This window comes from Giraffa tippelskirchi, chromosome 12 (genome assembly GCF_054371585.1).
Source record: "Giraffa tippelskirchi isolate mGirTip1 chromosome 12, T2T-mGirTip1v1.2.pri, whole genome shotgun sequence".
NCBI lineage: Eukaryota > Metazoa > Chordata > Mammalia > Artiodactyla > Giraffidae > Giraffa > Giraffa tippelskirchi.
In genome coordinates this window covers 1,814,599-1,830,526 of record NC_137286.1, presented here as the reverse complement: position 1 = coordinate 1,830,526, position 15,928 = coordinate 1,814,599, and the positions used below count along the sequence as shown (strand labels likewise).

Sequence of the window (15,928 nt, the reverse complement as noted above, 5' to 3'; positions counted from 1 at the left end):
CCCTGATGGCCCTGGTGGACCAAGCCCTCCCAGTGGTGGCCTCTCCTCCCCTGTGCACTAGGGGAGGACCCCACGGTGCTCTTCTTTGGCTACGGGACTGGGTTTGCCTCCTGCAGCCACCAGGCAGCCTGTTCGCCATGCACTCTGCGGGCCAAAATTCCCTCCTGTGTGCTTTGTAACAGCTAAGTTCGTGCTAGTATGGACATATTGCTTGTCCTCTGAGAGGGCCTTTGCTAGGTGCTTTTTACTCATTTTTCTTTGTATTTCACCCTTTGAGTGAGAGATTTATCATCACCCTTAATTCATGACATGGCTGGGGGGTCTGAGGGTGGCTCTGTGACTTGCCTAAAGTGACTGAACAAGGCAGGACTTGAACTCAGACCGGAATCCATGGCCCTTGCTGTTCACTACCTGCCGCCTCTTGTGGAGCTGTGCTGGGCACGGGGCAGGGGCTCCAGGTTTCATACCAGAGCCAGAGCTCAGAACCCAGATGGCCCTGCAGGGAGGGCAGGGTGGGTGTGGGGAGGGGGGAGAGGGCAGGGAGAGATTGCCCAGCGCCTCCTGGTTGTGTGGTGCCTGCACGGTGAGGACCCACTCCCGCCTCTCAGGGGTGTCTGCATTCCCACTGCTGCCTGTGTAGACATACATGTTTGACAAAGATACATGGGCTGCTCTGGTATTTTAAGGTAGAATGAAGTCTTAACTTCTGTGTATCAGACTTTTGGACTCTTTCGGACTATTTTAACAGGAAAGAATCAGTTTTCATTTCAATCCCAAAGAAGGGCAATGCCAAAGAACATTCAAACTACCGCACAATTGCACTCATTTCACATGCTAGCAAGATCATGCTCAAAATTCTCCAAGCTAGGCTTCAACAGTCTGTGAACCGAGAACTTCCATATGTACAAGCTGGATTTAGAAAAGGCAGAGGAACCAGAGATCAAATTGCCAACATCCTTTGGATCACAGAAAAAGCAGGAGAATTCCAGAAAAACATCTGCTTCATTGACTATGCTAAAGCTTTTGACTGTGTGGATCACAACAAACTGGAAAATTCTTAAAGAGATGGAAACACCAGACCACCTTACCTGCCTCCTGAGAAACCTGTATGCAGGTCAAGAAGCCAGACATGAAGAACAGACTGGTTTAAAATTGGGAGAGGAGTATGTCCAGGCTGTACATTGTCACCCTGCTGATTTAACTTCTATGCAGAAGCACATCATGCGAAACGCCAGACTGGATGAAACACAAGCTGGAATCAAGATTGCCAGGAGAAATAAGAATAACCTCAGATATACAGATGACACCACCCTTATGGCAGAGAACGAAGAAGAACTAAAGACCCTCTTGATGAAAGTAAAAGAGGAGCGTGAAAAAGTTGGCTTAAAACCCAACATTGGAAAAACCAAGATCATGGCATCTGGTCCCATCACTTCATGGCAAATAGATGGGGAAACAGTGTCAGACTTTATTTTGGGGGCTCCAAAATCACTGCAGATGGTGATTGCAGCCATGAAATTAAAAGACGCTTGATTCTTGGAAGAAAAGCTATGACCAACCTAGACAGCATATTAAAAAGCAGAGACATTACTTTGCCAACAAAGGTCCATCTAGTCAAGGCTGTGGTTTTTCCAGTAGTCATGTGTGGATGTGAGAGTTGGACGGTGAAGAAAGCTGAGTGTCAAAGAATTGGTGCTTTTGAACGGTGGTGTTGGAGAAGACTCTTGAGAGTCCCTTGGACTGCAGGGAGATCCAACCAGTCCATCCTAAAGGAGATCAGTCCTGGGTGTTCGTTGGAAGGACTGATGCTGATGCTGAAGTTCCAATACTTTGGCCACCTGATGTGAAGAGCTGACTCCTTAGAAGAGACCCCGATGCTGGGAAAGATTGAGGGCGGGAGAAGAAGAGGATGAAAGATGAGATGGTTGGATGGCATCACCGACTTGATGGACTTGGGTTTGAGTAAACTCTGGGAGGTCGTGTGAAGGACAGGAAAGCCTGGCGCGCTGCAGTCCACGGGTCACAAAGAGTCAGACACGATGGAGTGACTGAACAATGTGGACGAATTAGCCTTTGTTTAATGTGTGTTATTAAAACGTGGTCATTACTAACCCACAGACACCATCAGTCCTTCGGTGCCCTGCTGTGGGGTCCGCCTCTCTGCTTAGAGTCCGCGCACTCTGCTCTGTGACCGCAGTGACCCCTGGGGGCTCTGGGTCCGCCCCTGCTAATGCCTGCCGTGTTTTGCAGCTGAAGCATATCCCTCCCTATGGATTTCTCTACCATCAACAGCTGCAGTCTCTCTTCAGACAGTGTGGCCAAGTCAAGTCCATTGTGTTTGACGGTACAAAGTAAGTAGTGCATTTTTGTAATCCACTGCAGTTATGAAAGAGCCATGAGGTTTTCATTTTTACAGGGGCCGTTTCTTGAAACTGGGTGGGTGGGAGAATGGGTCATCAGAGGGCCACTGTGGACAGCTCTTGACGCGTAGCTGTGGTTCACCTAGTTGTCAGGAGCAGTGTGTCTTCTCTCAGCCGAGTTCCTCCTAAAGGAGCTGAGCTGTGTGGTCCCGGGTCTGACGCCCAGGGTGTTCAGGGGTGTGAGAGGTGTGGGCTGGCGCTCGGGGGGCGCACTGCACTGGGGTGTGTCTGGCTGAGATTTCACGGGTGGGCCGGCCGCCAGAGATGCCCCCAGGAGACTTTGTCTGCTTCGGTTATTAGAACCTGGGGGACAAGGAGAGAGGAGCCAGCGAGGGGAGGGAGCGGGAGGAGGCTGGGGAGGCCGGGGCTTGGCTTGCTCCACCTCTTGAGTTGGGAAGAGGAGAATCATGGAATTGTGGTCTAGAGTATTTGAAAGAAATGATCTCTAAGGAGAGACCTGGGCACCTTCTAGAGAAAGCTGGCGGGAGTGGAAGGGAGCCGAGAGTGGGTGAGGGTCAGTGGAGGGGGGGCGGGAGCTGAGGCGGACAGTGGCCTGGGGGAGGGGCTGCAGAGAGGCTGGGGGAGGACGGGATGATGAGGTGGCTACTCTTACCAGCTCAGGCCTCCAGCCCCCCCAGGCTCACGCTTTCCGGGACAGCAGTTGGAGGGTCGTGAGTCTGTTTCTGAGTGTGACGCTTGACCTGGGCGGTTTTGACATTCCCTCACCAACAAGTGTGACGAGAGGGTTTTCCCCTTTATTCCAGGGAGTGCCTGGCAGGCACCCACACTACTACGTGTTTGATTCTTAACCCGCAGAGGGAGGGGTGGGCTAACAGGACACTGCAGAGGGGGCGGGGGTTGGCGCCGTGCCTCAGCACCACTGTGGGAAACCGGATGTTTGAGGGGGACCAGAAGGATCACTGAGCTGCTCAGCCGCGTGGTTTTCTCTGCATTTTTTTCTACAATGAAGAAGAGACCCAGACCTGTCACTTTGTTCTAATGATGACAGTTAAGGTTTCTCAGCTGGACATTCCACTTGAAGTTGGTCTTTGTTTCACATTATACTGCGTGGTAGGTGAGGGTGATACTTGGTTTTAATTTAATGCTATGCCATTGTAATTTTTATTGCTCTTAAGTGAGTAGTTTCCTCTTGAATACATCTTCCTGATTAACCCTGTGATGAGAAGCTAGTTACTGGTAGTTTTGTAGTTGGAAATCTCTATCTAAACTTGAGAGATATTAACACACACTTACCTCTGTTTCAGACGCCTCATAAGCTTCCTTTTTGTCTGTGTTTGTGGAGCAGGGCTTTCGTGGAGTTTTCGCGCAGTCCGACAGAGAGGTTTAAAGCGCTCCCCGCCGTGTACATGGCCATCAAGATGTCTCAGCTCAAAGTGTCCCTTGAACTCAGCGTTTACTCTGCAGAGGAGATTGAAGCGAAGGTGCAAGGAGGGGCCGTTTCCAAGCTCAGGAACGCGAGGTAGGCTCAGGAGGCCAGTGGGCATGACTCTGTCCTCCTGCCTACACATCCTCAAATCCCACTTTTGAACAACTGTTTAACCGCGCTTAAGCTCACGCTGCTAGCACTGGCCTGGGGGCTGCTGTGTGTGCTTGCACACGTCACTTGGCCTCTCTGACCCTCAGCGTTTGCATCTGTGTGATAGCTGTGGCGCCTGTTGCCAAGGCTGTCTGGGGGAGTGGGCGGAATCACTGTGTCATTTTCAGTTAGGTCGAGGGGACCGAGCCTGTGTCAGCCCCCTTTCTTCCTCCTTTTAGTCGCTCCTTTTCTTAAGCACAGGAGGGTCTTCCTTGTCCTTAGCGGAGCTGACACTTAGATGGCGGTGCTGTTGGGAGCCCGCCGCTGCTTGCCGGCTCGGGGTGCCCCTCCTGGTGGGCAGCGCAGGGGGTCTGCCCGGCCCAGGGTGCTGCCGTGCAGCTGGCGGCTCTGCGCCCCTTGGACCGGCTCGAATGCCCTCAGCGTCCCTGACAGGACCGCGTTCGGGGTTGTGCCCGCAGAGCCGTAGTCCTGTGTCTTTTCTCTCGGTCATTTTTTAAGCCCATGAGGAATCCGACAGGCAGTCGCGGAGTGGGGAGGAAGGGCAGTGTGGCCCCTGAGTGCTGTTGGTGTGGGATGACCTGACTCCCTGAGGGGGGCAGCTGGGTGCGCTCAGTCTGGGGCTGCGTGAAGCGCACTGTCCCACTGCCTGACTGCCTGGGCCGCGCTTACTGAGCACACGGGTCTGCAGACTGGGAAGAGAGGCAGGTCAGGGTCTCTCATAATCCTTCCTCTTCATTTAAGAATAAAATTACCAGGAGAAAAGGAAAGCTATTTATCAAACTTAAGTTTTGTCTCCTCACATTTAGCATTTGCTGGGTTACTACTTTAAGGGATGAATGATAACTTTGGGTTGTTTAAAAATCACGTGCGTGTTTTCCAATGACATGACGTCATGACCTAGGCCTGGACTTTCTAATGACATGACACAGGCATGGATTCTTGTGGTTTTCTAAAGGTCAGGATCACTCACCTCCGAACCCACAAGTCAGGAGACATTGCAGTTCCCAGATTTCGAATTTATATCTTTGAGAGCAGAAATTCCATGGCCGTGTTGAGCATTGGGATGTGTTTGTAGAGGGTGGTGTGTGACTGCGGGAGCACACCCTGCCCAGGGCAGCCAGGACACCAGCAGAATCTCCTGTGTGAGATGAGATGCAGTTCGTCATCACCGGCTGTATTTTATTAAAACCTTCTCTTGTAGTAACTGTGGACTAGTTCAAGCAGTAACTTCACGTGTGTAAACATACATGTGTTCTTTGTAACACTTCTGTTGCCTTTTGAAATAAGCTGTGTTTAACAGGGTGAACGTGGACTTCCAGAAGCAGACAGTTGATCCTATGCAAGTCTCCTTTAACACGCTGGACAAATCGCGGACCATCACAGACCTCCTCCTAACAATCGAAGTCACAGAGGTAAGAGCGGCGTGACCCGGTCATTGGAGCTCTTCTGTCACCTTTGTCTAGAATCGTCTCGTTGTACACACAGGGCAGTGGACGTGGAGAAGCACCCGCACGCAGCCTGTGTACCTTAATCACCCACACTGGACCCTTGAACAGTGAGGGGTTAGTCCTCAGATGACTTAGGCTCAGCCTCTGTGTCCAGGGCTCCTCTGATCCTCAAATCCGACCAGCCATGGACCGTGCGGTCATGTCTCTCTCTCTCTCTGGAAAAACCTCCCTGTGAAGGACCCTCACAGATCACACCAGAATCATTTAAAGGTCATCGTTAAAGGTCACCTGGAGTCAGTCTGCGTGAGCTTGAATTACTCTCACTCGTTGAATTGAAATGTGGCTGTAACACAAAATGAAACACAGATATTCATCCTAGAATCAAAGTTTAATTTTTAAAATGTTCCATTCAGTTCAGTTGCTCAGTCGTGTCCGACTCTTTGCGACTCCATGAATCGCAGCACGCCAGACCTCCCTGTCCATCACCAACTCCCGGAGTTTACCCAAACCCATGTCTGTCAAGTCGGTGATGCCATCCAGCCATCTCATCCTCTGTCATCCCCTTCTCCTCCTGCCCTCAGTCTTTCCCAGCATCAGGGTCTTTTCCAATGAGTCTGCTCTTCACATCAGGTGGCCAAAGTATTGGAGTTTCAACTTCAACATCAGTCCTTCCAATGAACACCCAGGACTAATCTCCTTTAGGATGGACTGATTGGATCTCCTTGCAGTCCAAGGGACTCTCAAGAGTCTTCCCCAACACCACAGTTCAAAAGCATCAATTCTTCGGCACTCACCTTTCTTCACCATCCAACTTTCACATCCATACATGACCACTGGAAAAACCATAGCCTTGACTAGACGGACCTTTGTTGACAAAGTAATGTCTCTGCTTTTTAATATACTGTCTAGGTTGGTCATAACTTTCCTTCCAAGGAGTAAGCATCTTTTAATTTCATGGCTGCAATCACCATCTTCAGTGATCTTGGAGCCCAGAAAAATAAAGTCAGCCACTGTTTCCACTGTTTCCCTGTCTATCTGCCATGAAGTGATGGGACCGGATTCCATGATCTTAGTTTTCTGAATGTTGAGCTTTAAGCCCACTTTTTCACTCTCCTCTTTCCCTTTCATCAAGAGACTCTTTAGTTCTTCTTCACTTTCTGCTATAAGGGTGGTGTCATCTGCATATCTGAGGTTATTGATATTTCTCCTGGCAATCTTGATTCCAGCTTGTGCTTCCTCCAGCCTAGAGTTTCTCATGATGTACTCTGCATATAAGTTAAATAAGCAGGGTGGCAACATACAGCCTTGATGTACTCCTTTTCCTATTTAGAACCAGTCTGTTCAGAACGTTAGTACGTTTGAAATGCTGAAAAACACCCGTTTTAGCAATATGGTACAGGTAAAATGTTATTGGCGTAGTGCTGTTTGCCTGTGTAATTCAGTTTGTATCAGCAAAGCTAGTATCGGCAGCATTATTTGTTGGAGTGTAGTTTTTACTTCTTCAAAATAAAATTTCTGTTAAAATGCCCCGGGCTTCCTGACAAACGCGTGGTCCCCTTCCCTGGGAGACTCCGCATAGCAGCCTGGCCTCCTGACAGCTGGAGGGCTCCAGTGGCGCGGCCGTGGCTGTCTGCTGGCGGCAGCAAGCGAGGACGTCTGCACTGCGTCCCCACATCGCTCTGGGGGCCGTGTGTTCACCCAGAGGGCACGTGGGGGCTCTGTGGGCTTGGCGGACCCTGGGGGCTGGCCAGGGTGGAACAGCCCTGATCTCACGCGCCCCCGGAGCATGCAGTGCTGGCGTGTGTCACAGACCTCACCTCACTTGACCAGAACCCCCCTTTTCTCACCAGCACTGACTCAAAGCCTGGAGAACCTTGGGGACCAGGGAATATAGCTGGTGACCTAGAGTGGGGTGGGGGGGCGTGTCAGGCCTGCAGTGGGCGCGCCTGTTTCTCTAGACGGAAATCCTCTCCAGGGTTCACCTCCTCCTCCTCCCCTCTAGGTGGTTGAAGTGGGACACTTCTGGGGGTACAGGACCGATGAGAAGAACTGGGAGTTTCTGAAGAGGCTGACCGCTGAGATAAATCACCTCACGCTGGTGCCCCTGCCTGTCCACCCCCACCCAGACCTGGTCTGCCTGGCTCCCTTCGCCGACGGTGGTAAAGAAAGCTACTTCAGAGCGCAGATCCTCTATGTTTGTGGACATTCTGCCGAGGTGTGTCTTGCTGGAATAAATCTCCCAAAGGGAAGTGAGGCAGACTCACAGCAGTTGACAGAAAGCCTTTTGTCTTTTCAAGTGGAAAGTAAATGTAAGATAGTTACAATTAGAGAAGTGGTCCAGTCGGAAAATGCCTTCAGTCAGTGACCTGCGGACTTGCCCCGGCTCTGGGAGCCGGGCGGGGCGGCGCGGCGCGGGGCGGCGCGGGGCGGGGCGGCGCGGGGCGGGGCGGCGCGGGGCGGGGCGGGGCGGCGCGGGGCGGGGCGGGGCGGGGCGGGGCGGCGGGGGGGGGCGGCGCGGGGCGGCGCGGGGCGGCCGTGTCCGGGTCACGGGCCGGGCCTGCGCTAACGCACACCCCGCCTGCCGTAGGTGTTCTTCGTGGACTACGGGAACAGAGCGCGCGTGGCACTGGACGTCCTCATGGAGATCCCCTGCCAGTTTCTCGAGCTGCCCTTTCAGGTGAGGGGGACACAACGCCTGTGGCCTGAGCGTGTGAAGCTGGAGGGGTCTTGGAGGTCAGGGCTCGCCCCTCAGCTTGCAGGTGGGCCAAGACCCAGAGCAGGAAGGCACTCATTTTGCTGTACTCCCCAAGTCTGGTTTCTGCTTTTCTCCAAGATATATTGCTGTAGATGTTTTTGCTAATAGTGCTTATGGAGCAAGTTAAAGTACATGGAGGGTTTCAAACTTAGTGAAGTTTTTAATGCTTTCCCACCTGTGCTTTGTAAAAGTCATTCTAAGCTTTTTTGTCATTGATAAGCGAAACCACGTGATTTTACCTGTGACGTCCTCAGTCACCCTGACATGCTTCCCGTAGGATCTGTGGTGGTCCCTGGTGCAGACCCCACCCAGGCCTACTTTGAGTGCCGTCTGGGCTGAGTGTCCAGCCCTGCCCTCTGTCCTGCAGGCCCTGGAGTTCAAGATCTGCAAGATGCGCCCGTCGGCGAGGTGTATGGTGTGCGGTGAGCACTGGAGCAGCAGCGCCAGCCGGCGCTTCTCCTCGCTGGTCAGCGGCCGCACCCTCCTGGTGAAGGTCTTCTCCATGGTACACAGTGTCCTGCACGTGGACGCCTACCTCCCCTCGGGGCTGCAGGATACGGTCAGCGTACGGAGCATCCTCATTGGGCAGGGCTACGCCGAGCCGGCCGAGGAGCCCTACGAGTCCAAGGTGTGTGCTGCCCGTGGTTGGAGCACGTGCATATGTGTGCCCGTGGGCGGGGTGGGGAGTGAGAGAGAGGGGCCCTTTCCCGCTGTCGGGATCTCAAGGGGTGCAGAGCCGGACAGCGATCAGTGTGTTGAGATCTGTGGTTCCTTCCTAAATGTCTTCTAGTTTCTTTGAGACCAAATCATGATGGCCGGTGATTTGGTGGCCAGGTACCGTTCTTGTTGGTTTCCAGTTATGAAGCTGTTTTTTCCTTCTTCTTAGAACGAAACTTAGATGTGCAAATGTTCTCTCTTAGTGGAGTTTTTAAAAACTGGATTCCAAGATTTATCTCCCTAATGAATTTTATAATTCCTTTATAAAATATTTGTTTCAAGTGTTTGAAACATTTCAAAATGTCTTTCAACTGTTTATTTGAAAACCATTTCTGAAGCTGCTTTTCTTGGTCTGAAAGTTTCAGCTGCCACTGTGAGGCTCATGTTGAAGGTGGTTCCTTCTATAATTTCTGCTGGGGATGAGGTGCTGGGCTGGGCAGGGGAGAAACCAGCAGGAAAACATCGCCATAGAGCCGGCTGGGTTTGTGTTTCCGCTTGAGAAAACGCTTCGGGGTCCTGGTCACAGTCCCAGGATGAAGCTGATTCATTTTGTACAAAAACTCTATGTCACTCTTCAGTTCTCTGCTGGCTGAAAGCTTCCCTGGCAGCTCAGCTGGTAAAGAATCCACCTGCAATGCGGGAGACCTGGGTTCAGTCCCTGATTGGGAAGATCTCCCGGAGAAGGGAGAGGCTGCCCACTCCAGTGTTCTGGCCTGGAGGATTCCACGGACTGTATGTGTCCAGGGCCGCAAAGAGTCAGACACAACTGAGCAACTTTCACTTTGACTGAAAGGTAGTAAAGGCTAATGAACTGAGCCTTTAGTGAGTTCTGTCTTCTTTTGTTTGAATCAATAAATTATCTTTTAACATCTTAATGATCTAAAGGTCACCTAATGATAAGGTCATGCCTATGAAATGCTTTGATTAGTTTGGAATAAATTTTTTTAATATTGGTTTTCCTTTCAGCAAAATGAATTTTTCTTATTTTGTCTAGCAAAGCCACGAAGTTCTCAAGGGTCTCTTTTCCAAATCAGTAGAAAACCTGACAGACCTGTCCGTGGCATCTCCTGTGAAGGATGACGGAAAGCACCTGATCCGGATTTTGTTGGAGAGCTTTTCTCCCAGTAGGCTGGGTAACCCACACTACAAGGTAATTTACGGGAGTTATCCTCAAGTGCAGTTGGGAGCTTTGAATCACTCTGCAGCCATACGCTGAGTTGTAGCTGGAAGTCACGGGGGTTTTCTGTTCTCGGTTTTTAGTGCTGTTACTTGTCTCACCGGGGAGCCTGTATTAATACGAGAAAAACCTGGAGTTGAGTGTAGAGAAGGGCTTTTGACTAGTTCTTTTTTTTTTTTTTTGAGTGGTTCTTTTTTTTAAGCCAGAGGCGACGCCATGTGAAAAAAATTACACATCCTAAAAGCTGAGGATTATGTTTATTATATTTGGTGGACTTTCTGAGGACTCAAGCCTGGGAGGCAGCCTCTCAGACAGTTCTGAGGAGGCAGGATAGATGGGAGCTTTGCAGCAAAGCCAGGCAGTTGGGTGGCAGGCTGTGTTGCCAGTCACAGTGACTGGTGCCTGCTGGTCAGGTGGAGGGGAGCCTGGCTGTGGGCTTCGGAGAACCAGCATCAGGGCTTGGCTCCATCTCCCGGAGGCGTTTGGCGGGGAGGGTTGGCTGGGCCGTTTCCCCTCATCCCAGTCGGGGACGCTGCTTTTATTGTCCTGGCCTTCGGCTGTGTGGTCTTAGGCCTGCTGCTGCCATGAGGAGAGTCCTTTCACAGGAGTGTGTGACAGTGGTTCCTTTCCTTGACCAAAGGCTACCCTGTATGTGTGTGTGTGTGTGTGTGTGTATTTTATATGCATAATATGAAGGTTAGCAAACCATTGATGGAAGCAGGTGCATCCCAGAAGAATACCTCTTTTAAGGCATTTTTTCCCCTGTTAGACCTTATGAATAAGACATAGCCTTTTTTTTTTTCTTTTTAACTGTGAGCTGACTTTTGGATTTTTAAAATGGGAGTGAAGTGACATTTTACTTATCAGTAACATTTTGTATGTTTTGTGTGTACAGGCAGTTCTTCATGGGCCTTTTAACCCTTACGAACTGAAGTGTCACAGTCTAACCAGAATATCCAAGTTCAGGTATGATTAAGATTCCCACGAAGCTGCTTTCTCTGCTCCTCTGTTCACAGGGCTTATCAGAAACTAAGCTTTTCTGTGTCTAGCCTGTCGGAACGTGCTCCCTTTCCTAAGTCTTTCCGGCCTTTGCGCTCGCTGCAGCCCCGTGGTCCCCCCACTCTCTTAGGCGAAAGCTCTCCTGCTGAGGCCTGGGCTCCATCAGGGCCCCCGTCGTTTCTGCTCTCGGCAGCGTCATTGGTCCAGCAAGTCTGTCGTGCCTGCTCTGTCCTGGGAGGAGTTCAGGGGGAGCAGTAGTGAGCACAGCATGGGGGTGCCCCCCATGCTGTGGGTCCGGTGGGCACGGGGCAAGACAGAGGAGACCTCTGGCTTCACGGGGGGTTGGCGCGGGTCTTGATGTGCTCATGGAGCATCATGGAGGCGTCTCAGAGGCCCTGAACACACTCGGAAGGCCGTCGGGTTTCAGAAGTCCGAGACCTGCAGTGTGCGGAGGAGTGACGACCAGGAGCATCGTGCTGGCAGGGCGAAGGCTGCGGGAGGGTCCTGGCAGCAGAGGGTGCAGGCCGGATCTGGAGCCAACACACCCCTGAGGTGGGGAGAGTGAGAGCGGAGGACCGCTGGCAGGTGCCGGGCGCCAGGCCTCCTTTTGTGCATCTTGAACGATTGCTTGGGCTGCAGGGGGAAGACCCTGGCTTGCCAGAGTCTCCTCAGAACCAGCAACAGCCGTGTCCCCGAGAGCCTCTTAGAAACGCAGAGCCCAGCCCCCGGTTTCCAGCAAGAGCCCCAGGGTCTGCAGGTGCCCTGTGGGCACTTGAGAGGGTGCGGAGCCCTCACGGAGGAGACTGGAGGCCGTTCCCTCTGTGCTCCAGGCGGGTCACCGTGGGCTGTGTCCACCGCAGGAGGAGCAGAAAGCTCGAGAGAGCTTTCTGGGTGGACTGAGCAGCTGACCCTCGATTAGAGTCGAAGATTCGGGAGGAGCAGGCATGGAGGGGCCCTGCTGGGGCCGCTGTGAGCAGGGGCAGGTGGCCAGGCCAGGCTTCCTCCGGCGGGGTGAAAAGGGACAGCCTGCTGGGGTGCAGGCAGCGGCCGCTGCAGGTGGGCAGCGTGGACGGCACTCTGGCTGGAGGTGGAGGTTTGCGCCGGGGCAGCACTGGGTCCGGCTGTGGCGAGGAGACTCGGCGGGGACGAGGCCTCAGCCTCCGCCTGCCACGTTTGCGGGCCGACCTGTCTCTGAAGTGGCTCCCCCTGGGCCTGGCCTGTCTCTGAAGTGGCTCCCCCAGGCCTGGCGTCGGGCGCTGCCCGTGCAGGGGCCGTGTTTCCTGACCCCTCTGCTCTCAGGTGCGTCTGGATCGAGAAGGAGAGCATCAACTCCGTCGTCGTCAGCGACAGCCCCCAGGACACGCACCAGAGGCTGCTGGTCGCAGCGTCCCTCTCGGTGAACACCACGGGTGAGTGAGCGGCCGCCCGCCCTGCTCCCCTGAGACTCCAGGCCCGGGATGTCTGTGCTGAGGTCAGGAGCGGCCTCACGCCTGTGGCCCGGCTCTGAGTGCGTCGGCGGGAGTGAGTTTGTGAACCAGAGCATCCAGCCTTCCCGCTCCCTGTGCAGGGGCGGGCATGGACTCCGTTGTCTTGGCCGGACAGGAGGGCAAATCCAAGATCTTGGCCTGAGGAGAAAGGAGAGGAGGAATAACCAAACGGGACAGGATCAGAGCCAGGGCCTTAGGCTGCGGGGTTCCCCTGGGGGGCTGGGAGGCCGCACCCGGGAGCTCTTCCCTGCCGGGTCTGTGGGACCACTGCACGCAGGGCGGGAGGCCTGAGCACGGGGAGGGAGCGGCTGCGGGCAGCGGAGGCGTGGAGCCCGCGGTGACCGCCTGCCGCCACCCCGCCGGGGCTGTCCGCAGGGTCCACCATGCTGCTTCGGGAGACCTCCCTGATGCCCCACATCCCAGGCCTCCCCGCGCTCCTCAGCATGCTATTCACACCGGTCATGGAGCTCAGGTAGGGAGTGCTCGCAGCCTAGCAAGCCGGTGGGGCAAGCGGGCGTCCTCGTGGGAGAGTGCGCTGACAGAAGGGCGCCCTATGGGTCTGCCTGCGGCTAGCCCCCCGGCTTCCATGGTGACGGTGGTTTGTGGGGCTGCGCTCGGGTCGTGTTCAGAAGGACGCTGAGCGGGCTGACAAGGACACGCAGCCTCCCACGGGGCCCGGTTACAGTGGAGTGAAAACCCTTGGGAGGGAGAGCAGAGGCCCAGAGCAGGCGCCGACGCTGCGTATCCTGTAGCCAGGGGCTGGGGGCGATGCTAGGTGCTCTGGCAGCTGGACACCGGGGGGTCCCACTCGTGATGGGGCCGTGAGCTGAGAAGGCAGCCGGAGCTCCTGGGGCAGGGTGAGGACGAGCCAGACAACAGGCAGGCCCGCAGACACCTCGGGGCGGCCGCTTTGCACGGCCGGAATAGCCGGGTTCGCAGGGCACGAGCGAGGGGGCAGCCCTGCTGGGCTCTGTTGGGTGGTGGGGACACAAGAAGGGATGCAGCTGGGCCTTCAGGAGCCTGTGCTCTGGGGGTGAGACGACGGCCTCCACAGACACCGGCGCGGGCCTGAGTGCTCGTGAGGGGGCTCCTGCCTGCGGCTTGTACCCCGTCCACCTCCCCTGGGAGCGTGCACGGGCCCATGGCGCAGCCTCGCTGGGAGAGTTCAGGGGAGGGAGCCCTGTGCCGTGACTCAGCCCTCCTCCTGTGACGGCTGCTTAGAATCTGCTGTCACGTCTCAGATATACAGTACTTTTAAGAAATAATGATAATTGTATGTGTCTTTTTTCCCTACAATAAAAACATAACGCTACTTAGAAAAAAATACGGTATGGGAAAAACAATGAACATTATCAGTATATTTATTTTCAGTGTTCACCTAGATAAATATATACACTTAAAAAATTGAAGTATAGTTGATTTACAGTGTTGTGCACATGTTTTATTTTGTTTTTAAATTTTTTCATACTGCATTTTATAAGCATTTTCATAGTACGATGGCATCTTTGTGTTCATTTTAAACGTTGCATCGTATCCTACTGAGGGGACATGTACTGACTTTCATAAACTTCACCCTGTTTTGCTTACATTCGTGTTTGTTTCTGACCTACTCTGGCCCTGAAGGAATTTAACAGGCCTTCATATGTTGGAATTTGGTTTCTCTGTAGTTTTGCACTGATGATGTGATAAACATCTCTAGAGTAAAGGCATCTTCTGGGTCTTTGTAGGGGAGGCAGATGTGAAATCAGCACCAGTGCGATGCTGCGGTCAGAAAGCTCCATGTGGGGCAGGGGCAGGGGCAGGGGCAGGGGTCTGACTCGGTGCAGGCACCACCACGGCTGTCCAGGCTCCTGCTTCAGCTCTTTCTTAAATATAAACCTCTTGAGGACTTGAGTAATGCAGTGTATTTTTTTTTTTACCCAAGGTGAATACCTCTGTTTAAGAATTCTGGAGAGGGAGGTGTAGCTCCGGCAGGCACCGGGTTCTCTCTGCCCGCCCCCCCCGCCGCCTCTCCTCCCGCATCAGAGCTCTCCCCGTCACCTCTGTATAAGCGCTCTCCCGGCACCTCCAGTACTTCCTACTCTCCCCGTCGAGCATCCTGCCCACTTGCCCTGGACGACCAGCACGGGGGCGGGGAGCAGCTCACATCTCCACCCTGTGTGCTGACAGACTGTGTCAGTTGTTGACCAGTGTATTCGTGGGCTGTTTTTGTAATTTTAAGAAACGTCACTCCATACCCCTTATTTTAAAAAAGCCTTAGGAGACATGAGACCAGAGCGGAGGGACCTGTCAAGTACTGGCAGCAAGTGGCGGTGGTGAGAATAGACAGTAAGAAAGGGACCTGGGCTTGCGCACCCCCTGACATCTGGGCTTTCCTGGCTGTCGGAGGGGCCCTCCTGGGCTCACGGGACCGTGGAGAAGACGCGGAGACTTCTGCGCACGCAGACGCTGCAGCCCCCACCGTGACTCAGGGCCTGGCTGCTCGCTTCTGGCAGCAGGGCGGGGAGGCGGGCAGAGCCACAGAGGAGAGCCCGAGCAGCGAGCAGCGTTTGGAGACGCTGTCAGACCGTTAACACTGAAAGTTAGCACGGTATGCATCACTGAGTATTTAACAGTGTTTTTTATGGACGTTTCAGATTGATTTAACATTTACCTTTTGAGGAAATATATTTCCTTATTTAACAAGCTCTGGAAAATTCTTAAAGAGATGGGAATACCAGACCACTTGACCTGCCTCTTGAGAAATCTGTATGCAGGTGAGGAGGCAACAGTTAGAACTGGACATGGAACAACAGACTGGTTCCAAATAGGAAAAGGAGTCCGTCAAGGCTGTATATTGTCACCCTGCTTATTTAACTTATATGCAGAGTACATCATGAGAACGCTGGGCTGGATGAAGCACAGGCTGGAGTCAAGATTGCCAGGAGAAATATCAATAACCTCAGATACGGAGATGACACCACCCTTATGGCAGAAAGTGAAGAAGAACTAAAGAGCCTCTTGATGAAAGTGATAGAGGAGAGTGAAAAAGTTGGCTGAAAACTCAACATTCAGAAAACTGAGATCACGGTCCCATCACTTCATGGCAAATAGTTGGGGAAACAGTGACAGACTTTATTTTTTTGGGCTCCAAAATCACTGCAGATGGTGACTGCAGCATGAAATTCAAAGACGCTTACTCCTTGGAAGGAAAGTTACGACTATCTTAGCATGTTAAAAAGCAAAGACATTACTTTACCAACAAAGGTCCGTCTAGTCAAGGCTACGGTTTTTCCAGTGGTCATGTATGGATGTGAGAGTTGGACTATAAAGAGAGCTGAGTGCTGAAGAATTGATGCTTTTGAACTGTGGTGTTGGAGAAGACTCT

General features: G+C 53.1%; 1 protein-coding gene across 7 annotated transcripts in view; it reads left to right on the top strand.

The window, feature by feature from the left end:
• TDRD9 (tudor domain containing 9) overlaps positions 1-15,928 on the top strand; it is a 108,997-nt gene that overhangs the window by 66,438 nt on the left and 26,631 nt on the right. For 6 of the 7 annotated variants that reach the window (XM_081548545.1, XM_081548543.1, XM_081548544.1 and 3 more), the window contains 10 exons: positions 2,251-2,351; positions 3,727-3,900; positions 5,279-5,390; positions 7,429-7,641; positions 8,014-8,103; positions 8,549-8,809; positions 9,893-10,048; positions 10,971-11,041; positions 12,374-12,483; positions 12,937-13,033. In XM_081548545.1, the coding sequence (XP_081404671.1) occupies positions 2,251-2,351; positions 3,727-3,900; positions 5,279-5,390; positions 7,429-7,641; positions 8,014-8,103; positions 8,549-8,809; positions 9,893-10,048; positions 10,971-11,041; positions 12,374-12,483; positions 12,937-13,033 (1,385 nt within the window). Of the gene's footprint in view, positions 1-2,250; positions 2,352-3,726; positions 3,901-5,278; positions 5,391-7,428; positions 7,642-8,013; positions 8,104-8,548; positions 8,810-9,892; positions 10,118-10,970; positions 11,042-12,342; positions 12,484-12,936; positions 13,034-15,928 lie in introns of all 7 variants that reach the window. The other variant, XR_014070865.1, reaches the window with a different exon arrangement.